General features: G+C 45.3%; 1 protein-coding gene across 1 annotated transcript in view; it reads left to right on the forward strand.

Annotated features, from left to right (window-relative positions):
• Positions 1–26,407, forward strand: part of LOC309564854 (putative DBH-like monooxygenase protein 2) — a gene marked incomplete at its 5' end in the record, with an annotated part of 111,182 nt that overhangs the window by 29,859 nt on the left and 54,916 nt on the right. Inside the window, 4 exons of the mRNA XM_082269539.1 lie at positions 2,190–2,273; positions 13,415–13,582; positions 22,425–22,527; positions 24,789–24,955. Of these exons, the coding sequence (XP_082125665.1) occupies positions 2,190–2,273; positions 13,415–13,582; positions 22,425–22,527; positions 24,789–24,955 (522 nt within the window). The remainder of the gene's footprint in view (positions 1–2,189; positions 2,274–13,414; positions 13,583–22,424; positions 22,528–24,788; positions 24,956–26,407) is intronic.

Raw genomic sequence — 26,407 nt, forward strand, 5'->3', positions numbered from 1 at the left:
ATCTTGCAGGCATCGGGAGAAGGGAGAAACAGTTAAAGCGGAATTCCGGGCAGAGAAACGATTTTTTGCTGAACATACCCCCGGGACAGTCAGGGCTAGCACATTCCACAATGGCTAGCCTCTGATCTGTCCCGGTTCGCACTTACCTTTTAGAAGAAATACTTACTTAGAAAATTTCTTCCACAGCGTTTCCATCTCTGTTGTGGGCAGCTGAAGCCGGCGCGGTCCTCTTCTCTGTCTTCTTCCGCGTCTTCGTGTCCCAGAATGCACTGCACCGGCCCCTCTCGTCACTTCCGGTGCGGCGCCGCATTCCTAAACAGCTTCTGGGCATGCTCATTCGTTCCGCTGCCGTGCATGAGATAACATCTTTTTTTGTCAAGCTGGATTTGTCTGCCCGTAAAAAGTGACTTTAAGGATTGTCTTCTGGGGGTTCCAGCTATTCCTTCCCCCTCTTTCCCCCTTTTGGGGAATTGGGGTTGCAAGCAGTTCTTCAACCACCTATGACACACAGAGAGGGTTCATTTTGGGTCCAACATCGAGCATTTTCACACGGCATCCTAGTTTGGCACCTTGCGGCAGTCTGATCTCTTGGTTTTAGCCTTATAGGCGGGCAAGTTTTCTTCATTCTTTACAGTGAACATACCACTTCCTGCGGGCACCCCTGAAGAAGGAGTTCGGGGTTCCTCTCCGAAACGCATCGGGTCAATACCCGCGGTTCATTTGTGGTGCATTTCACTGTGGTACATTATGTCTATATAACTTGCCAGCATTTTTATATATTTTTCTTGTTTTGTACATATTTACTTTTTCAATAAAATTTTCAAATAAATTGTGTATCTTGATACTATATAGTGCCTTAAAAGTCCCGCCCCAAGGGGAACTCTACTATTTTTGTATTCCTATTTGGGATGTGGCACTCAGGAGACCACCCCACATGAATCAAAATTCTTTTGACTTTAGCAGGGGAATGCGGCGTCGCCCGGAAATGACGAGCGGGGCCGGTGCCGTCGCATTGATTCCTGGGAGCTATGACGTTTAGCTCCCAGGAATCATCGCGAGGCAGGAAGTGACGGGGTGAGCCTCGGTGCTGGAGAAGGAAGCTGTCATAGGTGAGTATATACGATCTTCAATAAAAAGGTGAGTAAACAAAAAAAAAAAAAATAACTATCCAATTCCTTTTCAGGTGAGCTCTACCTAGCGGAGGGGCACAAAAAAAAAAAATCGTTTTTGTGCCCGGAACTCCGCTTTAACCAAGCTGAAAGTGGAATAAGGGAGAGGTTTTTGGTAAGTGCTTTACCTCCGGTATTAGCACTCCTCACTCTTAGCACGCGCCCAAAGGCGCAATCTACCCACCACTCTATTTACTGCATTTTATTAATTTATTGATTTTTATGACACTTATCACGGATGTTAGTTTCCTCCGCAAGGGGATGCCACAATAAAAGTTTTAATATACTGTTTACTCACTCATTTTGCACTTTTTGCACTTATCACGGACTAATGGTCGTTTACATCCGATGATTGACACATAGACGGTACAATCTACTCGGCACCACAGTGTTGAGAGCACCACCTTTGTGTGTTTGCACTAGCTGCACATTTATTCCGTTAAGCACGCAGCACTTTAATATCATAATTTGCACATAAATTGCTAACAAGCACTGTGCACTTTTACTTGGGATCACACACAACAAATTGATTTGCTGTACAAGGTGGTAGCGCCTCATACCAACACCTCCCGACCCCCACTTAAAACTCTCCATAGGTGATGCTTTAAAAAAATTTACAGGTTACCTGTTTAGAGTTACAGAGAAGGTCTTGCACTGCAATTATGGTTCTCGCTCTAACGATTGCGGCAATACCTCACATGCGTGATTTGAACACTGTTTACATATGCGGGCACGACTTAAGTATGTTTTTTTTTTTCCAATTTATTTTAATTTTTATTTTTACTCTGTCCCTTTATTTATTTCTTTTATCACTTTTTTTCCTATTATAAGGAATGTAAACATCCCTGTGACTGTGGCAATAGGCAAGTGAGAGGTACTCTTTATGGAGGGATCTGGGGTCTATAAGCGGTTAATGATGTGTTAATGATTACAGAGCTGCATTAATTTGTGTCTTTATTATCTGAATTTAGTTTTAATACAGTATCGGAGTTAGACATGTTCTCTTTTTTTCCCCAACAGTTCCCGATTCCAGGAGAGGATACAACGTATGCCTGTACCTTCATCCCAATGCCAAATGTCTCTACAAAGCATCATATAGTTAGGGTGAGATCCACTACATTTTGCTAAAAGTTAAACTAATTATGAAAAGGTCCTGCACTCCAAGTTTGACAGTTGGAAGCTTTATATAGGTTAACATAGCACTTACGATTAAAAAATGAGAAGGCACTTCCATGGTGTAAATACAGCAAAGGCGATGTCCAAACACAACCATTTAAAGGCAAATTGCAGTCAATATTTTCTTTCTAGAATGTGCAATGGCTGGGACCATTGTCAAGGGTTTTTTTTTTTTTCCCCTTTCTAGAAATGTTATGGGGACAGGAAACAAGGGAGAATAAAGGAGGACACGGAACAATACAATCCAAGCAGAGGTGCTAATGTTTCCCCATGTTACTAAAAAGGTCTTTATTTGTTGCTTGGTTCTCTTTGGAGGAACTCCATCTCTCTTCTTTCCACAGTGATGGGGTAAATCTCTGCAACTGGGGCAGCAATATTTGGTAGGACAAGGGGGGTGAGGAGTGCAGGAACTCTTTTATCAAGTGAGAATCCACATTGGGTGCCTTGTCTAGTATATAATCTAGAAAGCTCTCCAAAAGTTAGGAACAAATTCATAGCACTTTTCTAAAAAAAAATATTAAAGTAGAGATACCATACTGGAATTTTTTCTTAGCTTAGTGAATTTGGTGAAAATTCACTTTGCAAATGCCCAACCACATACAAGGGAAAAAGAAATCGTATATTTGCATGTACAATACATGAGTAGATGAATGAACCAAGCAGAACTTCACCTCATTTAGGTTAAATTCCCTTGCAAAGTGTATAGCCTATCTGCCTATAATAAATCAACACCCTTTGTGTCTAGCAAAAAAGCTCCTTAGTTTCTCATGTAGAACAATTTAGAAACAAAGCCAGCACATTATGGGGTTCCAAGTGCCTTCTTCTTTATAGAAAATTGCACAAAAGATTTTGTAAAGCTTATACTATTAAAACCATATTTATATTTTCTGTCAAGATTAGAAATGTTCATGTAAGAAAATTGGAAACACCAATTACAACACTTTATCATTAATTGAGGGACACATCTTGATAAGCAACCTAGGGTTATACTCAGTGGTGGCTGGTGCTCCATCAGTCGGGCTGGGGGGCAGACGGACCTGCCCCCCCCATATCACTCCAGTCTGCACCACCAAATCTCTCCCCTGCCCCCCCAGCCAGTTTACTTACCTTGTTACTCCGGGGCAGAGCCCCTGCACCCCCAATAGACGGGCCACCACTGGTTATACTGCTGTCTGCAGGAGAAGTGGCAAGTAGTTTCAGAAAACCGAAAGCCAGCCCTGTGACCGGAGTCACTTTGGTTGGGGGGCCCGTGGAACCCAGCTTACCTTAGAGAGTTTGGGAAATCCCTCTCTCAGCTCCCTAGGCCCCTCTTGCTTGTAAGTCACCCTGTGTCTATTAGGGGCACAGGGTGACCAAGGAAATGGACAGGTATTTAATGGACACCGAGAATATGGTTTGGATTACTTCAAATGGGACAGCAATATTTATCAACCATATAACCCAAGAAATAGATGAAGACTATTCCTGGCCTGTTTGATTCTGAACATGCTCATTGAAAGAGCTAATCACATTGGCCTCTGTTCCATGTTCTCCAATTTCAGAGACCGACAGTCTGTTACTGGTAGTCTCTTCCTAGTGTCTGTGTATTAAGGTGTGATGTGTTTTCTGTTAAGCCTGTCTGTCCCATTGTTAATTAACTCACATGTTGTTTCTGTCCAGATGGCTAAATAATTAGTTCAGGTTAATTATATTTCTTTACACAATTTCATCTGCATATGATAATGTAATCAGGCACCTGACCTGGTGGGGTAATCTGATCAGGACGGGGATGTCCATCGTGTATATATTCGGTGTGAGCTGTTCAATAAAGATTCCAGTTCGATACAAGCTAAGTTCCATCTAGTTTTTTATGGGGGCGGCTAGAATATCTGATACCTATGTTTAAGACTGGAGAAAGTCATATACTGACGGAAGCCAACAAACACAATGTGGGTCGCGGTTCCATTACAAGCCCCTTGAGGCCATAAACCCTCCCCATTCCCAAATAGCCTCCAGGGGGGGGGGGGCAGACTTTCAGTTCTCTATGTGCCTAGTGTCCATTAACTCTGTGTATACATACAGCTGCAAGAAAAAGTATGTGAACCCTTTGGAATGATACGGATTCCTGCACAAATTGGTCAAAAAATGTGATCTGATCATCATCTAAGTCACAACAATAGACAATCACAGTCTGCTTAAACTAATAACACACAAAGAATGAAATGTTGCCATGTTTTTATTGAACACACCATGTAAACATTCACAGTGCAGGTGGAAAAAGTTTGTGAACCCCTAGTCTAATGACATCTCCAAGAGCTAATTGGAGTGGGATGTCAGCCAACTGGAGTCCAATCAATGAGATGAGATTGGAGGTGTTTGTTATAGCTGCCCTGCCCTAAAAAAAAAAACACACACCAGATCTGAGCTAGGGATGATCGAACTTTTGAAAAGTTCGGTTCGACCAGAACACCCGAACTTCCCGATAGTTCGGGTCCGTATTCCAGAACCCCATTGAAATCAATGGGACCCGAACTTCGGTAATCAAAAAACACCATTTTGAAGCCCTAAAACCCAATAAATGCCCCTAAAAAGTGCCTAGGGTTCTGGGTCATGCCCCAGGGACTATTAATCACACAAAAAAAAGTTCTTAAAAATTTTCATTTTTGATAGAGAGCCAATTATTGAAAAAATGATTGAAAAAAAATGAGATTTCTTTGGATTTAGTGTCTGGGGGGTCTAAAAAGTGTACCTGTGAAGTTTCAGCTCTGTAGCATGTCCACAACCAGACATGTATTAGAATTGCAGTAGAGCAGGGATATGGCTCCGCTATTTTCACACCTGGCCGTTTTTGTTGCAGGCGTTTGTTGGGCTTTTTTGTGGACGTATGTGTGTATGTGTATATATACATATGTGTGTGTGTGTGTGTGTGTATATATACCCCTATACAGAAGTTCAGATGTTATGCCTGCCTCCAAAGGGTGCCCAAAAAATGCCCAAAAAAACCGCCTGCAACAACACACCGGTGCGTTTTTGTTGCAGGTGTTTTTTTTAATATATACACACATATAGGTGTGATAGGAGCGGAGCCCTATGCCTGCAAATAATTTCATTAGCGCAGGCATAGGGTTCCGCTACTTTCACACCTATATGTGTGTATGTGTATATATACATATATGTGTGTGTGTGTATACATACCCCTACACAGAAGTTCAGATGTCATGCCTGCCTCCAAAGACGTCCACAAAAAAGCCCAATAAACGCCTGTAACAAAAACGCCCAGGTGTGAAAGTAGCGGAGCCCTATGCCTGCTCTACTAAAAATTCTAAGAAAAATGATCTTTTTTCTATGGCGGTCACCCTGAAATGGAAGAGTTTGGTCACCCTGCCAAAGCAGTCAGAGTCAGTTCACCCTACACTACACTACAGTCACCCTGACACTTAACACTTTCCCTACAGAAACTAGATTATTAAATCTAACTATAGTGGAAAATAGCACCCTAACTACACTAGATATCCCTTTCCTCACACTAATAATTGCTAAATGACACTTTTGAAGCAGAAGTAACAGAACTGCTTCCACTCTCTTCCACATCCCTGTATTACAATGCTAGAGATTTGGCGGTGCTATGTTATATACTGGGGGGCGTATTCACTACTGATTGGCCTCTGGACCCCCTAGTCACTCCAATCACATTCCTAGCATCCTCCTGCCCCCTCAATTGGCTTTTACTGATGGTTCTGGTTCAATCACTGGCTTTTAAAGCCCAGTTCCTGTCCCATTGCATTTTGGTCGGTTCTGGTTGCCGAATTCTGAACTTTTTCCGCAAAAAGTTCGGAATTCGGCCGAATTTCGAACAGTCAATGTTCAGGTCGAACTGATGGTCGACCCGAACCATTCGATCATCCCTAGTCTGGGCTTGCTTTTCACAAGAAGCATTGCCTGATGTGAATGATGCCTCGCACAAAAGAGCTCTCAGAAGACATACGATTAGGAATTGTTGACTTGCATAAAGCTGAAAAGGGTTATAAAAGTATCTCCAAAAGCCTTGCTGTTCATCAGTCCTCGGTAAGACAAATTGTCTATGAAGCACTGCTGCTACTCTCCCTAGGAGTGGCCGTCCTGTAATGATGACTGCAAGAGCACAGCGCAGACTGCTCAATGAGGTGAAGAAGAATCCTAGTGTCAGCTAAAAACGTACAAAAGTCACTGGCAAATGCTAACATCCCTGTTATCGAATCTACAATACGTAAAACACTAAACAAGAATGGATTTCATGGGAGGATACCACAGAGGAAGCCACTGCTGTCCAAACAAAACATTGCTGCACATTTACAGTTTGCACAAGAGCACCTGGATGTTCCACAGCAGTACTGGCAAAATATTCTGTAGACAGATGAAACCAAAGTTGAGTTGTTTGGAAGAAACACACAACACTATGTGTGGCGAAAAAGAGGCACAGCCCACCAACATCAAAACCTCATCCCAACTGTGAAGTATGGTGGTGGGGGCATCATGATTTGGGGCTGCTTTGCTGCGTCAGGGCCTGGACGGATTGCTATCATTGAAGGAAAAATGAATTCCCAAGTTTATCAAGACATTTTGCAGGAAAACTTAAGGCCATCTGTCTACCAGCTGAAGCTCAACAGAATATGGGTGTCACAACAGGACAATGACCCAAAGCAGAAGAAGTAAATCAACAACAGAATGGCTTAAACAGAAGAAAATACGCCTTCTGAAGTGGCCCAGTCAGAGTCCTGACCCCAACCCGATTGAGATGCTGTGGCATGACCTCAAAAAAAGCGATTCACACCAGACATCCAAAGAAGAGAGCTGAACTGAAACAGTTCTGTAAAGAGGAATGGTCAAGAATTACTCCTGACCGTTGTGCACGTCTGATCTGCAACTACAGGAAACAATTGGTTGAAGTTATTGCTGCCAAAGGAGGTTCAACCAGTTATTAAATCCAAGGGTTCACATACTTTTTCCACCTGCACTGTGAATGTTTACATGGTGTGTTCAATAAAAACATGGCAACATTTCAGGCCCCGTTCACATAGGGGCGACGCTACTTCGCACCGCGACCTCCGAGGTCGCGGTGCGAGCAGCGCGCCGCGACCTCGGAGCGGCCGCCACGGACTTCATAACATTGAAGTCTATGGCAGTCGCCTCCTGGTCGCCCTAAAGAAGCTCCGGACCCTTTTTCTAAGTCGGAGCGACTTGTGTCGCTCCTATTAGAACGGGTCCGCAGCTTCCCTATGGGAGGCGACCTACGGCGACCAGTGAGGCGACCAGGTCGCCTCACAGGTCGCCTCAGTGTGAACTGGGACTCATTCATTGTGTGTTATTATTTTAAGCAGACTGTGATTGTCTATTGTTGTGACTTGGATGATGATCAGATCACATTTTTTGACCAATTTGTGCAGAAATCCATATCATTCCAAAGGGCTCACATACTTTTTATTGCAGCTGTATATACAGTATATAAAGTTATGTCTTAAAAGTTTGGTGAATGGTCCGAAATCTCGATGGCAAAAGGAGCCAGGTGCAAGCGCATGCACATGGCTATCCAGAGACACGTCGAGAAGTGCCACCTAGTGTGGAGTACACATGAACGCCAGGGTAAACCTGCTGCGGAAAGTCAAACATTGTCAGTATGAGAGGTAGGGTCACAGTGCAATGGAGCAACAAGTGAACATAAACTGCGGTTACAAATTGGGGAAAACTGTGACGGAGATGCATGAAATGTTGGTGCAAGTGTATGATATGGAAGCCATGAGCAGAAAAAGTGTTTACGACTAGTTCAAACACTTTTGCGACGGGAAGGAAACGACTGAGGATGAGTCACGTTTGGGTCGGCCGTCGACAACCAGAGCCCCATACATGATCGAGTGAGTGAAATAAATGTTGGAACGAGATCGGCGACTGGCTCTACAATTGATAGTGGAGGAATTGGGACATTAGCAAGGACACAGTGCGCACCATCGTCCACGAAGATTTGGGCAAGCGAAAGATCTGATCCCGGTTTGTGCCGCACAAGCTGACAAGCTGAAAGCAGAACAAATGGAAACCTCTGGAGATTTCATTACCAGGAGCCATCCTTTCTACCAACCATCGTCACAGGGGATGAGACTTAGTGCTTCTAGTTTGATCTGGAATCAAAGCGGCAATCGATGGAGTGGCATTCACTTCCCTGATCTGGCGCCAGCAGATTTCTTTCCATTTCCCCGCCTGAAGAATGTCATAAAAGGCGCACATTTTGCAGACGTGACAGCAATCCAAGAATGTGTGACAATGGTTCTGCGATCAATTCCTAAAGAGGCTTTTGCTAACATTATGAACGTTGCCTAAAGTGTGTTGTGAAGGATGATAATTATTTTGAAAGCCAATAAACTAAGGCTCCGTTCACATGTAGGCGTTTTGGGGGCATTTTTCTGCTGTAGGATCAGCTCTTAAAACGCCCAAGAAGACAAATCCTATTCATTTCAATGGCCCCTGTTCACATCTGAGCGTTTTGACACTGTGAGCAAAACGCCCAACGCTCAAAAAAGTACATGAGCTTCTTTTTGGGCAGATTACAGGCGTTTTTCCATTGGTCTCTATTCAATCTAAAAAGCCTGCACAAAAAACGCCTGTAAAAACGCCTGTAAAACGCCTGCAAAAACGCCCATAAAAACACCTGAAAAAAACGCCCATAAAAACGCCTGTAATAGCAACGCCAAGATGTGAACTTAGCCTAAAGGTCATTTGTTTGTATATTTTGTTTTGTTTGTTTTCTGATACCATTCACCAAACTTTTTAGACAGATCATATGTATATGTATATGTATACATATATATATATATATATATAAATATATATATATATATATATATATATATATATATATATGTGTGTATATGCACATGCATACATATTGTCAAAAGTATTGGGACACCTGCCTTTACACGCACATGTTACACGCACATCCCAGTCTTAGATCTAGTGCCGCTCAGATATTTAACAGAGTATGAGTCCATAATGGTATAGAAAGTTAATGAAGAGTCTTTAAATATATCAGAGTGTCCACTTAGGATAGATAAAGTATGGAACACTTAGGGGAAGGCAGCTCTTCTAAGAAGTGAAGGCCAACTCTGTAAGTAGATATACAAAAAACAGAAAGTGCCTCTAAGAGTATTACTTTATTAGGCAGGGAAACCGCAATAACAATTGGCAACTCACGAGATGAGAGTAGACACACTTGATATTGATAAAGGAAAACGCATGCTCAGTACGAGCTTCGTGCATGCTCAGAAACGCGTCCTGTCCTGGATCCCTGTGACGTCACATGCTCCTCCCACACTGCGTTACATTCTGCGGCTCAACACAGAACTCGGAACGACTAGGAGTCTGCCGGCATCTCTTCCTGTCCTGACCACAGGCTCTACATATTTGGATCAGCGTAGCTGTAATTTTCACATGCAGGAGATCCCCTTATTCCATTTGATGGGCCTTTTGTTTATTCTCATCTCCTGAGTTGCCAATTGTTATTGCTGTTTCCTTGCTTAATAAAGTAGTACGCTTAGAGGTGCTTTTCTACTTTTTGTATATTTACACGCACATCAACTTTGGTGGCCATCCCAGTCTTAGTTCATAGGAATTAATATTGAGTTGGTCCACCCTTTGCAGCTATAACAGCTTCAACTCTTCTACGAAAGCTGTCCACAAGGTTCAGGAGTGTGTCTATAGTCTATGTTTGACCATTCTTCCAGAAGCACATTTGGGAGGTCGGGCACTGATGTTGGATGATAAAGCCTGGCTCGTAGTCTCTGCATACCAAGGCATTTTGGACAATTTCATGCACCCATCTTTGTGGGAACAGTTTGGGATGTCCCTTTCCTGTTTCAACATGACTGCACACCAGTGCACAAAGCATAGTCTGTAAAGACATGGATGAGCGAGTTTGGGGTGGAGGAACTTGACTGCCCTGCACAGAGTCCTGACTTCAACCCAATAGAACACGTTTGGGATAAATTAGTGCGGAGACTGCGAGCCAGGCCTTCTAGTCCAACATCAGTGCCTGACCTCACAAGTGCTCTTTTGGAAGATTGGTCAAACTTCCCATAGACACACTCCTAAACCTTGTGGACAACCTTCCCAGTTGAAGCTGGTATACCTGCAAAGGGTGGGCCAACTCAAAATTGAACCCTATAGACTAAGACTGGGATGCCATTAAATTTCATGTACGTGTAAAGGCAATACCTTTGACAATATAGTGTGTATATATATATATATATATATATACACGCCCACACTATCTATCTATCTATCTATCTATCTATCTATCGATCGATCGATCGATCGATCGATCGATCGATCGATCGATAGATAGATATACATATGCACACACATATATAGCTTGAATAACAGTGTAAATATGCTGTCCCCTCAAAATAACTCAACACACAGCTATCAATGTCTAAACCACTGGCAACAAAAGTGAGCACACCCCTAAGTGAAAATGTCCAATTTGGGCCCAAAATGTCCATATTTTGTGTGTCCACCATTATTTTCCAGCACTGCCTTAACCCTCTTGGGCCCAATTAGCCATTTTCCCTTCCCGGTGTCATGTGACTCGTTAGTGTTACAAGGTGTGAATGGGGAGCAGGTTTTCTCTCATACTGGTCACTGGAAGTTCAACATGGCACCGCATGGCAAAGAACTCTCTGAGGATCTGAAAAAAAGAATTGTTGCTCTACATAAAGATGGCCTAGGCCAGTGATGGCAAACCTTGGCACTCCAGATGTTTTGGAACTACATTTCTCATGATGCTCATGCACTCTGCCGTGTAGTTGAGCATCATGGGAAATGTAGTTCCAAAACAGCTGGGATGTCAAGGTTCGCCATCACTGGCCTAGGCTAAGGTGACCAGATTTTTAAAAATGAAATCCGGGGACATATTTATTTTTTATTTTTTTATTGGCAAATGCACAGGACTACATAATACACAGAGCGCTGGGGAAAGGACTGCATAATACACAGAGCGCTGGGGAAAGGACTGCATAATACACAGAGCGCTGGGCATAGGACTGCATAATACACAGAGCGCTGGGCACAGGACTGCATAATACACAGAGCGCTGGGCACAGGACCGCATAATACACAGAGCGCTGGGCATAGGACTACAAAAACACAGAGCGCTGGGCATAGGACTGCAAAATACACAGAGCGCTGGACACAGGACTGCATGTTACACAGAGCGCTGGGCACAGGACTGCATAATACACAGAGCACTGGACACAGGACTGCATTATACACAGAGCGCTGGACACAGGACTGCACAATACACCGAGCGCTGGACACAGGACTGCACAATACACAGAGTGCTGGACACAGGACTGCATAATACACAGAGCACTGGACACATGACTGCACAATACACAGAGCGCTGGACACAGGACTGCACAATACACAGAGTGCTGGACACAGGACTGCATAATACACAGAGCACTGGACACATGACTGCATAATACACAGAGCGCTGGACACAGGATTGCATAATACAGAGCACTGGACACATGACTGCATAATACACAGAGCACTGGACACAGGACTGCATAATACACAGAGCGCTGGGCACAGGACTACATAATACACAGAGCACTGGACACATGATTGCATAATACACAGAGTGCTGGGCACAGGACTGCATAATACACAGAGTGCTGGACACAGGACTGCATAATAAACAGAGCACTGGACACATGACTGCATAATACACAGAGTGCTGGACACAGGACTGCATAATACACAGAGCCCTGGACACAGGACTACATAATACACAGAGCGCTGGACACAGAACTGCATAATACACAGAGCACTGGGCACAGGACTGTATAATACACAGAGCACTGGACACAGGACTGCATTATACACAGAGCGCTGGACACAGGACTGCACAATACACAGAGCGCTGGACACAGGACTGCACAATACACAGAGTGCTGGACACAGGACTGCATAATACACAGAGCACTGAACACATGACTGCATAATACACAGAGCGCTGGACACAGGATTGCATAATACAGAGCACTGGACACATGACTGCATAATACACAGAGCACTGGACACAGGACTGCATAATACACAGAGCGCTGGGCACAGGACTACATAATACACAGAGCACTGGACACATGACTGCATAATACACAGAGTGCTGGGCACAGGACTGCATAATACACAGAGTGCTGGACACAGGACTGCATAATACACAGAGCACTGGACACATGACTGCATAATACACAGAGTGCTGGACACAGGACTGCATAATACACAGAGCACTGGACACATGACTGCATAATACACAGAGCGCTGGACACAGGACTGCATAATACACAGAGCGCTGGACACAGGACTACATAATACACAGAGCGCTGGACACAGGACTGCATAATACACAGAGCGCTGGGCACAGGACTGCATAATACACAGAGCACTGGGCATAGGACTACATAATACACAGAGCACTGGACACAGGACTGCATAATACACAGAGCGCTGGGCACAGGACTGCATAATACACAGAGCACTGGGCACAGGACTGCATAATACACAGAGCACTGGGCATAGGACTACATAATACACAGAGCACTGGGCACAGGACTGCATAATACACAGAGCGCTTGGCACAGGACTGCATAATACACAGAGCGCTGGGCACAGGACAACATAATATATGCCCTGTCTACATTAATCTGGCCCTAAATCCGGGGACAAAACCGGGGACAGACATGGACCGGGGACAGTGTCCTCAATCCGGGGACTGTCCCTGGAAACCGGGGACGTCTGGTCATTCTAGCCTAGGCTATAAGAAGATTGCCAAGACCCTGAAACAAGCTGTAAACTCAACACTTTACATTGTAGCAAAGTGTCATTTCCTCAGTGTTGTCACATGAAAAGATAGAATAAAATATTTACAAAAATGTGAGGGGTGTTAGATAGATTGATAACAAGGGTAAAAAGAGGGCACAAAATCCAAAGCCCAATCCTGGGAACACTGTATAAATATATGTATATAGATAATACATTATTTGTATCTTTATATGTTACAGTATGAGCCAATTGAAGACCCTGACACCATTGGGATAGTTCATCACATTCTGGTATATGGCTGCGGCAACAACATTAATTTCTCGTCAGAGATCGGAGCTTGTTATGGCAGTGACAACAGATACGCCAAGTGTATGAACTCCATGTTCGGGTGGGCAATCGGTGGAGAGGTCAGTATTACATGGCGCATTGATTTGTGCATATCTTTGTTGACAAATCTTTCATGAGCTGGTGAATATGATTGCATGGAATGATGGCCAATATCCTTTTAAAGGATAAGTTCACCTTTTTACAAAAAAATAATAAATGCACATGTTTTTGCAGGTCACAAATGTGCATTTATTTATTATTATTATTATTTTTTTTTTTAACTAGGATCCTGGTTTGCATTACACCAGCGATCAACAGATCTCGGGTGCCATGCAGGACTCCTGCAGACTTATACCCCGTACACACGTACTGATTGTCGGCCGTAAATATTCGGCCGACGACCGATCGGCCGATTGTAGGCTTGTTAGTATGATGCTTCCGACAGCCGACAGCGCACTTTCGGCCGAATAGAATCTGATGTGCAAGCTTTAAAATTTTTGTTGGCCAACACCAGAACGGCCGATTGTTCCCCAGTCAGTACAGAATTCGGCCGACAATCAGCAGATTTGCAAGACTGGGCATGCTCAGAAAAGAAAAAAGACAAGGAAAGTTAACCATCACATGACATCACTTCTGCAGTCGGCTGTTGTTGGCCGACAAAATTTGTGTGCAGTCTTTTGCAGTTTTCAACAGACACGACAGCCCTGGACAAAAGACGGCCGATCGTTCGGCCGACGATCGGTACGTGTGTACGGGGCTTAAGTGTATCTGTCTGCTTGTACCTCGTAAAATGCTCAACAGCACTGTTGTAGTTCATTGGGAACTACAAGCCGACAGCCCAAAAGGCTGTAAGTGCTTGTAGTTTCCCATTCACAGAACTCAAGCGGGGAGGGGTGAAGGGGGAGGAATAGATGCCTTGCTTGCTGTCACAAAATGCAGCAGATCGGGGAGACGCTGCAGCAGTGGGAACATGTTACCTGTTCCACCCTAAAAACATGGAAAGTGTTCCCAAAGGTGAGCTTATCCTTTAAAATAGGGCAAATATTTGGCCTATCAGACAGCAGACCAATATGTGGGCTTCCTATTCAAACTGTTATAGATGGAATACTTAATATGCAATTAGGGATAAGATAAAGTGAGATTTTTTTTTTTTTAATCAGGAAATTTTGGCAAAATTTTACCATTTTGGCACTCATTTAGATGTGGTGGCTGCATTCGTTTTCATTTTAAGGCCTTTTCACCTCTGTTTTCACCTTGAGATCTAGCCAGTAACACACCTCCTGTATTATAGCACCCCCACTTTTGATGAAGGAACGCAGGGGGTATCTTTGGACAGCAGCACTGTCACTCCGGGGGAGAGAAGAGTGTTAGATGTACTAGCAGAATTAGATACACTAACAAACTGAAGCCAAAATCAGCTAAGAGTTACAGAGGTAACAGTGAAAGTTTTTTTTTTCTTTTGGGATAAAGGTTTTACATTAATAAAACCGATCACTGTAAGCACCCCTGGCAGTGGTAAATGTTTTTGTCACATCCCTCTGATACATCTGGAAGGGAGCTTGTTCTTTTAAAAAAAAAAAAAAAAAGAAGAAGAAGAACAAACTTACTAGCAGGATCACCATGTCAAAATAAAAGGAAAGAAAGCCTAAAATAATTGAATGCAGCCATCATAGTTAAGAATTGGTAAACTGCAATACAATAAATTTTTTATTTTGGGTTTGATGCCGCTTTAAGGTAAAAAAAAAAATGCATCAGTACACACAAACACACCCCCTACTCTGTCCTCAAACACTTACCTGTTGTTCTTGTCATGGCTGAAGGGTCACCGGAACTTCCTGGTCTGCTTGTGGGCCTGAACTTCCTTGTCTGCTTGTGGGCTGAACTTCCTGGTCTGCTTGTGGGCTGAACTTCCTGGTCTGCTTGTGGGCCTGAACTTCCTGGTCTGCTTGTGAACCTGAACCTCCTGGTCGGATTGTAGGCCTGAACCTCCTGGTCGGGTTGTAGGCCTGAACCTCCTGGTCTGGTTGTAGGCCTGAACTTCCTGGTCTGATTGTAGGCCTGAACCTCCTCGTCTGGTTGTAGGCCTGGACCTCCTGATCTGGTTGTGGGCCTGAACTTCCTGGTCTGCTTGTGGGCCTGAACTTTCTGGTCTGCTTGTGGGGACCTGAACTTGCTGGTCTGGTTGTAGGCCTGAACCTCCTGGTCTGGTTGTAGGCCTGAACTTCCTAGTCTGGTTGTGGGCCTGAACGTCCTGGTCTGCTTGTGGGCCTGAACTTCCTGGTCTGGTTGTGGGCCTGAACGTCCTGGTCTGCTTGTGGGCCTGAACTTCCTGGTCTGGTTGTGGGCCTGAACGTCCTGGTCTGCTTGTGGGTCTGAACTTCCTGGTCTGGTTGTAGGTCTGAACTTCCTGGTCTGGTTGTAGGTCTGAACTTCCTGGTCTGGTTGTAGGCCTGAACTTCCTGGTCTGGTTGTAGGCCTGAACCTCCTGGTCTGGTTGTAGGCCTGAACCTCCTGGTCTGGTTGTAGGCCTGAACCACCTGGTCTGGTTGTAGGCCTGAACCTCCTGGTCTGGTTGTAGGCCTGATCCCCCTGGTCTGGTTGTAGGCCTGATCCCCCTGGTCTGGTTGTAGGCCTGAACCTCCTGGTCTGGTTGTAGGCCTGAACCTCCTGGTCTGGTTGTAGGCCTGATCCCCCTGGTCTGGTTGTAGGCCTGAACCTCCTGGTCTGGTTGTAGGCCTGATCCCCCTGGTCTGGTTGTAGGCCTGAACCTCCTGGTCTGGTTGTGGGCCTGAACCTCCTGGTCTGGTTGTAAGCCTGAACCTCCTGGTCTGGTTGTGGGCCTGGACCTCTTGATCTGGTTGTGGGCCTGAACTTCCTGGTCTGCTTGTGGGCCTGAACTTCCTGGTCTGGTTGTGGGCCTGAACGTTCTGGTCTGCTTATGGGCCTGAACTTCCTGGTCTGCTTGTGGGCCTGAACTTTCTGGTCTGGTTGTAGGCCTGAACTTCCTAGTCTGGTTGTAGGTCTGAACTTCCTGGTCTGGTTGTAGGCCTGAACCTCCTGGTCTGGTTGTAGGCCTGAACCACCTGGTCTGGTTGTAGGCCTGAACCTCCTGGTCTGGTTGTAGGCCTGAACCTACTGGTCTGGTTGTAGCCCTGAACCTACTGGTCTGGTTGTAGCCCTGAACCTCCTGGTCTGGTTGTAGGCCTGAACCTCCTGGTCTGGTTGTAGGCATACCTCCCATGTTCCTGAAATAGGAGGGAGGGACACCTTAGTATACAGTGTGTAGATGAAGGACACCTCCTGGTCTGGTTGTAGGCCTGAACCTACTGGTCTGGTTGTAGCCCTGAACCTACTGGTCTGGTTGTAGCCCTGAACCTCCTGGTCTGGTTGTAGGCCTGAACCTCCTGGTCTGGTTGTAGGCATACCTCCCATGTTCCTGAGATAGGAGGGAGGGACACCTTAGTATACAGTGTGTAGATGAAGGACACCTCCTGGTCTGGTTGTAGGCCTGAACCTACTGGTCTGGTTGTAGCCCTGAACCACCTGGTCTGGTTGTAGGCCTGAACCTCCTGGTCTGGTTGTAGGCCTGAACCTCCTGGTCTGGTTGTAGGCCTGAACCTACTGGTCTGGTTGTAGCCCTGAACCTCCTGGTCTGGTTGTGGGCCTGAACGTCCTGGTCTGCTTGTGGGCCTGAACTTCCTGGTCTGGTTGTGGGCCTGAACGTTCTGGTCTGCTTATGGGCCTGAACTTCCTGGTCTGCTTGTGGGCCTGAACTTTCTGGTCTGGTTGTAGGCCTGAACTTCCTAGTCTGGTTGTAGGTCTGAACTTCCTGGTCTGGTTGTAGGCCTGAACCTCCTGGTCTGGTTGTAGGCCTGAACCACCTGGTCTGGTTGTAGGCCTGAACCTCCTGGTCTGGTTGTAGGCCTGAACCTACTGGTCTCTTTGTAGCCCTGAACCTCCTGGTCTGGTTGTAGGCCTGAACCTCCTGGTCTGGTTGTAGGCATACCTCCCATGTTCCTGAGATAGGAGAGAGGGACACCTTAGTATACAGTGTGTAGATGAAGGACACACACCCCTGTTATCCACAGGGCCGGCGCTACCACTAGGCGGACTAGGCAGTTGCCTAGAGCGCACTGCCACCTAGGGCGCAGCCACGGCCGCTGGTATACTGATTACATTATGCAGGATCTCACAATTGCTATCCCGGCTCCCCACTCCAGAGGAAGCGGATTTTGTCTGTTCTCAGTGGTTTTCCTCCACAGAGGCGCTGAAGTCTGGCTCTGCACACCAGCTCCGGAGCAGAGGATCAGACTTCTTCCCGACACTGACTTCTCTCCCAACCAATCCCTGCTTAATGCAGAATACGGGGCTGCGCACTGCAGTCTGGGAGATGTAGTTTTCCATGACTCGCATCCTCCTCTGTGTATGGGCGGCTGGCACAGCTCTGAACTAAATTACCCAGAATGCAAGGGTTTGTGTGGCAAAAACTTTATTCAAACACCAGAAAACTTCCCAAAACGTTGTGAGTGAGTTGTTGAGCAGAAGGGCAGTTGTGTCAGGCGGGTCACAGCTACTACAACCCAGATATCAGAGGATGAGGCGGAAAATTTAGAACGGAGGACTGCTGAATACACATAAGGTGCTTATAGAGGATGTATGGGGAATGCATGGAGTGTGTTGTGAATATAGGGGTGTATGGAGAATGCATGGAGTGTGCTGTGAGTATAGGGGTGTATGGAGAATGCATGGAGTGTATTGTGAGTATAGGGGTGTATGGAGAATGCATGGAGTGTGCAGTGAGTATAGGGGTGTATGGAGAATGCATGGAGTGTGCTGTGAGTATAGGGGTGTATGGAGAATGCATGGAGTGTGTTGTGAGTATAGGGGGTGTATGGAGAATGCATGAAGTGTGTTGTGAGTATAGGGGTGTATGGAGAATGCATGGAGTGTGTTGTAAGTATAGGGGGTGTATGGGGAATGCATGGAGTGTGTTGTGAGTATAGGGGTGTATGGAGAATGCATGAAGTGTGTTGTGAGTATAGGGGTGTATGGAGAATGCATGGAGTGTGTTGTGAGTATAGGGGTGTATGGAGAATGCATAGAGTGTGTTGTGAATATAGGGGTGTATGGAGAATGCATGGAGTGTGTTGTGAATATAGGGGTGTATGGAGAATGCATGGAGTGTGTTGTGAGTATAGGGGGTGTATGGGGAATGCATGGAGTGTGTTGTGAATATAGGGGTGTATGGAGAATGCATGGAGTGTGTTGTGAGTATAGGGGTGTATGGAGAATGCATGGAGTGTGTTGTGAGTATAGGGGGTGTATGGGGAATGCATGGAGTGTGCTGTAAGTATAGGGGTGTATGGGGAATGCATGGAGTGTGCTGCAAGTATAGGGGTGTATGGGGAATGCATGGAGTGTGTTGTAAGTTTAGGGGGTGTATGGAGAATGCATGGAGTGTGTTGTGAATATAGGGGTGTATGGGGAATGCATGGAGTGTGCTGTAAGTATAGGGGTGTATGGAGAATGCATGGAGTGTGCTGTAAGTATAGAAGTGTATGGGGAATGCATGGAGTGTGCTGCAAGTATAGGGGTGTATGGGGAATGCATGGAGTGTGTTGTGAGTATAGGGGGTGTATGGGGAATGCATGGAGTGTGTTGTGAGTATAGGGGGTGTATGGGGAATGCATGGCGTGTGCTTATATTAGATCATTTTCTACTGTTTTTAAACATTTTGAAGTGTTCTTTTTTTTTTGGGGGGGGGGGGCGCACGTAGCTGGTCTTGCCTAGGGCGCAGAATAGTCTAGCACCAGCCCTGGTTATCCACCAAGTTAGGAGGACAATAAGAAATAATCCGCAAAAAATACATACCCACAAGCAATATTTTCACCACTATTTTTTCTTTATACTGACATTTCCAGCAAAGAAATTCAATAACTTAATGGGCGGATTTAAGGTTTACTGCAGTATACCACTTCTAGTAACTAGTATGTTTCTTTATAGAGATCCATGCATCAGACCAAAAACAGGAACAAATGAAGAGTAAAGTGGGACAGAGGTATCAGTTTCCATAAAAGGGAAAGTCTGTCCAAATCAGAGACAATTGGAAGCTATGTTGTAGGGGAGAGAAGAGCGATTGGCTCCTGTAGTAGTCCGTCAGGAGCTGGGAGGAGCGAGCAGGGGTGCTGCTCAATGCACATTTACAGCCTCGGCTGGGAGAGCAAACAAAGGGGTGTCTCCTATGGAGCTGGCTAGGCAGATGAGACACCAACAGGTAGGTGGGGTGCAGCAGCAATAACACACACAGTCCAAGTGCAATGGAAAGAACTTGTGTTTAAATATTGCAAAGACAGTTCACAATAAACCTGATGGGAAGACATTCATGGATCCCAACAGCGCGTAGAGAGCAGGTTTCAACCAAATTCACAGTGACGGTTAGGAGGGGCAGAATGCCGCCTGGCTGTCTCATGCCCAAGTGGGAAGATGTCCAGAGAAGTTGTGAACCCTAAGTTTTCCTTGCCCTGCCGCTATCTCTGTCCCTAACAGGTGGGGTACCTGTCCCTACTCTACCCACTTGCAAATACGCACCAAGCCTGGGAGCCAGGGCCTTAGATAGGCTTATCCTGATCCAAGATGGCTACTAGAGTCACATGGGGCGGCAGCATCCAATTGGATAGTTTCCTCAGTGACCCAGGAAACCACAGAGGAATTATGTTCTTGACCTCTCCAACTGCAATGCCGCTGCAGATGAGCGCCACCTACAGTGGAGAAAGTGCACCTGCCTACAAGTAGTGGTTTGGGGACCCACTGGGCATACAGGAAAGGTGGTGTTTTGTTAGGAGTATACCTGTAATGAGTGGAGACCAATGGCCTAAGTCAGGCAAGCTCAGTTCTCAGGTCTGCAAGAGATAGCAAAGTCTGAATTACTAGACCAATAATCCATGTTGGGGGTCACAAGCTAAGTTTGGTGCAGGAGAGTTTTGCAGTCGGGGGTCACAAGCCAAGGTCGGTGCAGGGGGAGAATTTTGTAGTCAAGGTCACAAGCCAAAGTCGTTTTCCAAACAGCAATAGAAGTAGTATGCAGGATCAGACCACAATAATCTGGAAGTGCAGAGGCAAGGCTTATATAGGAAGTTCATGGGAAGAGCAAGGAGTTCAAGGTTCAATAGTAATCAAGACACAATGCAGGGTTGTCCAATAGATTGGCAGGATTGTCCAATAGATCAGGCAGGGAGCTGTCTAGCATCCCAGATAGCTCAGCGAGAAGAATCACAGACACAGAAGAAGGTCCCAGGTTTGAGCCCAGATCCTGACTGTACTCCCCTCCTCCCAGGATGTCTTAGGGCCAGGTTTTTGAGGAAATCTCTGGAGAAATTCTCTTCTTAATCTAGGGGCATGAATGTGCTCCTCAGGCTAACAAGAATCCTCCTGTGGTCTATAGCCTTTCCATCTTAATACGCATTGTAGTTTACCACAATGCATACGGGGTTCCCTCATGTCCTCCTTGGCTCATCCGAGCGTATCTGGGAGAGGGCGGGCTTGCAGCCCGACATCACACCGGACCAGAATGACGCAGTGCTGACGCGTTTCACCAGCCTATCGACAGCACCGCGTCATTCTGATCCTTCACCTGGGACCTCGGTGATCGTGTTCCCTACGGCTGCAACAAGCTCAAGTCACCACCCACGTCCGGTGTGACGTCGGGCCGCAAGCCCACCCTCTCCCAGATATGCTCGGACGAGCCAAGGAGGACATGAGGGAACGCTTGGCCGGGCAGCACCCACCGTTAGTTTGCTGCTATTCCCCGGGATTTCTTTCAGCCGGCATGCATCAATGACTGGTCTCCACCGCTGCATGAGGTACTGTGTCCCTTGTTTCTGCCACACAGATGTTCCTGTGTTACCCACATCGTCCTTCATGGCGGAGTAACTTACACTGCAAGCTCAGGCTTGCCATCTCCCTGCCCTATCATCACTTCTCCAGGACTGTTGCTACGGGGACCCCTACTGGCCAGCTACAGCACTCTGGCTATCCACAATTAATCCAGCTCCCTAATTTCTATTTGTCTGGAAGCACCCCTTCAGCAGTGAAGTCACCCCTCTATGCATCGCTGTCTTGAGTGCAATTTTTTTGCTGGGACTGTCCTATTCTTTTGAGTAAGGTCTGACCTACCTTCCTCGTCTAAATAGATCCCACCTTGTGCACTTTGATACAACCCGGGTTGTTGCAGCTCATCCCATTATGTTTTTATAATACATGTTTTTAACTGTGATGTGTGTTACACCTTGAGTCTCTTACATGTGTGATTTTTTATCCCCAATAAAATTTATTTTTCACTATTTTCTTGGTGCCTATAGTTGACTCCTTTAGGAGAACCCCGTGTCTCCTGTATTTTGTAGTTTATAGGAGTTATTGCAAGCAAATAGTGCTAACAGTAGATATTCGGTCCAGTCATCCTGAAGATGGCAGATGAAACAACGAAGATATTGCTCTAAAGTTTAATTCTTTCTCTCAGTCTGCCCATTTGATTGTAGATGAAAGGCAGTTGATTGGGAATCAAAGTTAACCTGAGTAGAACAGAATGTTTTCCATAGTCGTGATGTGAACTGGACTCCTCGATCTGATATTATTTCATCTGGGAGCCAATGTAGTTTGCAAATTTATCGTAATAATATTTCAGCAGTGAAAGCAGGGCACATGGGTGAAAGAGAAAGAACTGAGAAAGAACTGCTCCAATGGCTGTATTGGAGGCATCTACGTCTACTATAAAGGGAAGTTCTGGGTTAGGATCTACCAGTACAGGTGCAGTGGTGAATAAGGTTTTCAGATGTGAGAAAGTATAAAGAATCTATGTTGGTGAAGACAATTCCTCAGAAAATTTTCCACTCCTTCCTTTTCATGATTCTTTTTTCTTCTCTATAGGTCTTTGATTATCCGCCAAATATGGGCGTTCCCATAGGCACCGAGGGGGACCCGAAATATATCCGGATTGAAATTCATTACAGCAATTTTGAAAACAAGCAAGGTGATCATTGTTATTCTGAAGATGCTACAAAAGTAAAAAAACAATTACAGCCCATTCACGCCATTGCATTGCGGTAACATGCACATTAATGGGCTTATTACCACAACAAGTGGCAGCCCACATTACATGCATTGCTGCAATGCAATGCCATTCATTCTGAATGGCACCCCAACCCACCTTGCTAACAAACACGTGACAATGCACTAGTTTGTATTGCAGTGTACGGCCAGAAATGAAACATGCACCAATTTTCGGGGTGTTGCCAACCTATTCATTCTGCCGTAACACAACTCATGTAAATGTGCGACATCATGCAAGTTATCGCACCACAAAAAAAGTGCAGCTTGAAAGGGAAAGCAGCTGTTTATTTTTTTTATTACTTTTTGTATGCAGTACAAAAATGTGTTGTGTTTAAAGTAGTGATCGACCGATATCGGTTTTTCGTTGCCGATACCGATATTTTGGCCATTGCATATCGGTATCGGTCGATATTTTTGTACATTTAAAAAAATTTTTTTTAATTTTTGTCACTTGACAGGTACTGTTGTGGAGGGATCTAGGGACCCCAAACCCCTCCTCTGCACTTAAAAGCATTCAAAACGCCAAGTTTGTCTGTTTTGAATGCTGTCATTTTTTTTAATCTGGCGCAAGACATGACATGATGAGTGACATCACTTCCAGGTTTTTACATGGAGACACGATCAGAGCCGAATGGGGCTTTGATTGGGTCTTCGGCGGCCGTACAGGTACAGTACAAGCACTTTCTCGAAATATCGGCAATATCGGTAACCTCAGTGGCCGATTTCGATATATCGGGGAAAGTGCATATCGGCCCCCAATATATCGGCTTTGCTAATAATCGGCCGTTCACTAGTTTAAAGGGGTTATACACATACACCCAGTGAAGTGACTGGCCTCAGGTGATACACAGAGATGAAACCAATGCTCCTATATAAGTTATACCTGTTTATCTGCAGTCTTCTCTTCTATACAGCCATTTAAAATCCAGAATTATCAAGCTTGTATGAGCTGTCAGAAAACAGGGGGCAGAGAGCTGAATTACTTACACTCTGTGTGGCTCAGTGAGGAGAGCTCTGAGAGCTGATTTAACGGGAATTAACCCCCCCCCCCCCTCCCCTTTACAGAAAACGCAGGAACAGAGCTGAGGCTGTCAATCACAGGATGTGTGCTGGAGATCCCTCCCCTTTTACCTTTTTTTCCTCTTGGTGTCAGGAAAACTTGTCAGAAGTAATTCATGCAAAAAGCAGAGGAAAGGGGCAGCAGACAGAAATGACACTTAGTGCTCTGGATTGAGACAAGTACACACCATAGAGCAGAGGTGCTCAACCTTTTGAAGAAAGCGGGCCACTTAAGTGATTTGGTAACTGGTCATAGACTACAAAGAAATGAAATGATTACGAATTTTGACTTTTTTATATTTTGAATAGCATAATGAACATTTTCCTCCTGCAGCCGTTGAATGCCGGCAGGAGGGAGAGGAGGAGAAGCCAACTTTCAGCGGTTGCAGGAGGAAAATGGAGAGGATATGCCACCTGCCACCCCTCTTGTCCAAACCTAAAACAGAATATGTTAGGGAGGCCATAAGGGCCCCCTGGAGCATGGGAACAATTATGACCCCTGATGCTACACCAGGGTTGGGGGGGGAGGTAAAACATGTCTCAACTATGGGGTTTTACAACCCCCCCTCTCAAACTGCAAATGTAAATAAACCCTTACTGTCCTAAGCCTCCTATGAGGCTGTTTTCACACTGATGAAAACCATTACCGCAGTGCACCTGTGGCTTTCCTGTGGGTTAGCTGCGCTTTGCCATTGCCTTCTATTATATCTTGCAGGTGTACTTCACTTTCTGAAAGCGCACCAAAACTCCTGAATTCAGTTTGGGGTCAAGGGCCACATCAGAGAGATTAGAGGGCCACATGTGGACTGCGGGCCACAGATTGAGCACCCCTGCTATAGAGAGATATGCTTTGTTCATATTTCATGTCTGAGGTTTACAACCATTTTAATTTTAAATAACATATGTACTCGGGGGCAGTCCTATTTGTTTGTTACATATTCAGACCTTTCTTCCTGCTTTGCAGCCTAACACAATAGTTGTGCTTTACCGCTCCTTCTCACAATGCAAGTTTATAGGTCAATCAAAATTTAAATTGTAAGGTGTGTAACTTTATGGTCACGGATACCTGCTTCTCATAGTCACAGGCAATTGTATGCATACCATTGTGTGTCTGATTTGCAGGACTTCTGGATAGTTCAGGTATAAGAGTTTATTACACTTCACAATTACGTGAACATGATGGCGGTGTTCTGATGACTGGGATTTTCACCTTTCCTGCCCAATTTGTGCCTCCCGGAGCTGATCATTTTCGCAATTATGGACTCTGCAACACTCATCTGATCCCACAGGTAGGTACCCGAACCTGATCTCCCACAAAATCATGGAGACTAAAGGCCCGTACACACGCTCCGATTGTTGGCCTTAAATTTTCGGCCAAAGTCCGATCGGCCGATTATCGGCTTGTTAGTATGATGCTTCTGACAACCGACTACGACTTTTCGGCCGACCAAAATCTGGTGTGCAGGCTATAAAATTTTTGTTGGCCAACAACAGAACGGCCAATTTTCCGTCAGTCAGTACAGATTTCGGCAGAAAAAAATGTGATGATCAAGACTGGGCATGCTCAGAGAAGAAAAAACACACGGAAAGTAAACCAACACATGACATCACTTCTGAAGTTGGTTGTTGTTGGCCGAGAAAATTCGTGTTCAGTCTAGAGCACATTTCAACCAACACATCAACACTGGACAAAAGACGGCCAATCGTTCGGCCAACAATCGGTGCGTGTGTACGAGGCATAAGGCAGTGATTCGCTTTTTGCAGTGCTGGTGTCATGGATTTGGTTCCCATCAGAACCAACTCTATTTGGAGTCTTTATGTCCTCTCTGTGGTTGTTTGATGCCCCCTCTTCTGCCCCCACATGCTGTGGTTTCTACATACCTACAGATCAGAAACCAAGGGCTTAAATGGTATTTACAGCGGTTCTAAAGGCTAGATGATTTTTACCTTAAAGTGTAACTCCACTTTTGCTGAGAAAAAAACATTCCCCTCTTGGTGATCTCTGTACATTACAAGGATTTTAACAAACTTTGTTGCAGATTCCTTTCTTTTGTTATTCTGAAGAGATCCCTGTTTGTTCCTCTGTGCTGATTGGGTCTAATGGGAGTGGTTTCATAATTGTCTATCAGCTGTGCACCTGCAGCTCTCTAACGAGGGAATCTCCTAGGCCTGCATCTCTTTAGACGTGTTCCTATTGGGAATATCTCACCAAAAATGACATTTTTGTTGCAGGGGATGCCAGAAATCTGACTTGTATCTTAGTGCAGACTTCTGGGAAAATTGGTGAGCCAATCACAAAAGCAGGAAATGATGTTTCTGGGGGTGTGGTCAGTATACATTCTGTGTACAGAACACCTCCAGGATGCCATATTGTATTGCATTTTCAGAAAATTACAGTGGCTGCAGATTGAAAAGGAAAGATCATTTTAATAACATTCAATTACAATATGATTTGTGTCACAATTGTATACACTATATTGTTTTTTCTTTATTTTCTATTTTTTTTTTTCCACGAAAGTTGAGTAAGGCCCCTTTCACACGGGTGATCCGTTCCAATCCGCCTGTCAGTTTTTCAGGCGGACCTGATCGGATGCTCTATGCATCCCTATTGGGCAGACATCTCCGCTGACACCCGCTGCTATCCAATTCCGATCCGGTCTGTGAAATCCGTATGGATGGAAACCCTATTTTCCATCTGTCTGGAGGATCGGATGGGATCGGATGAGAATGGACAGGTGGTC

Source organism: Pelophylax lessonae (genome assembly GCF_965119305.1).
Source record: "Pelophylax lessonae genome assembly, chromosome: 9".
Taxonomy (NCBI): domain Eukaryota; kingdom Metazoa; phylum Chordata; class Amphibia; order Anura; family Ranidae; genus Pelophylax; species Pelophylax lessonae.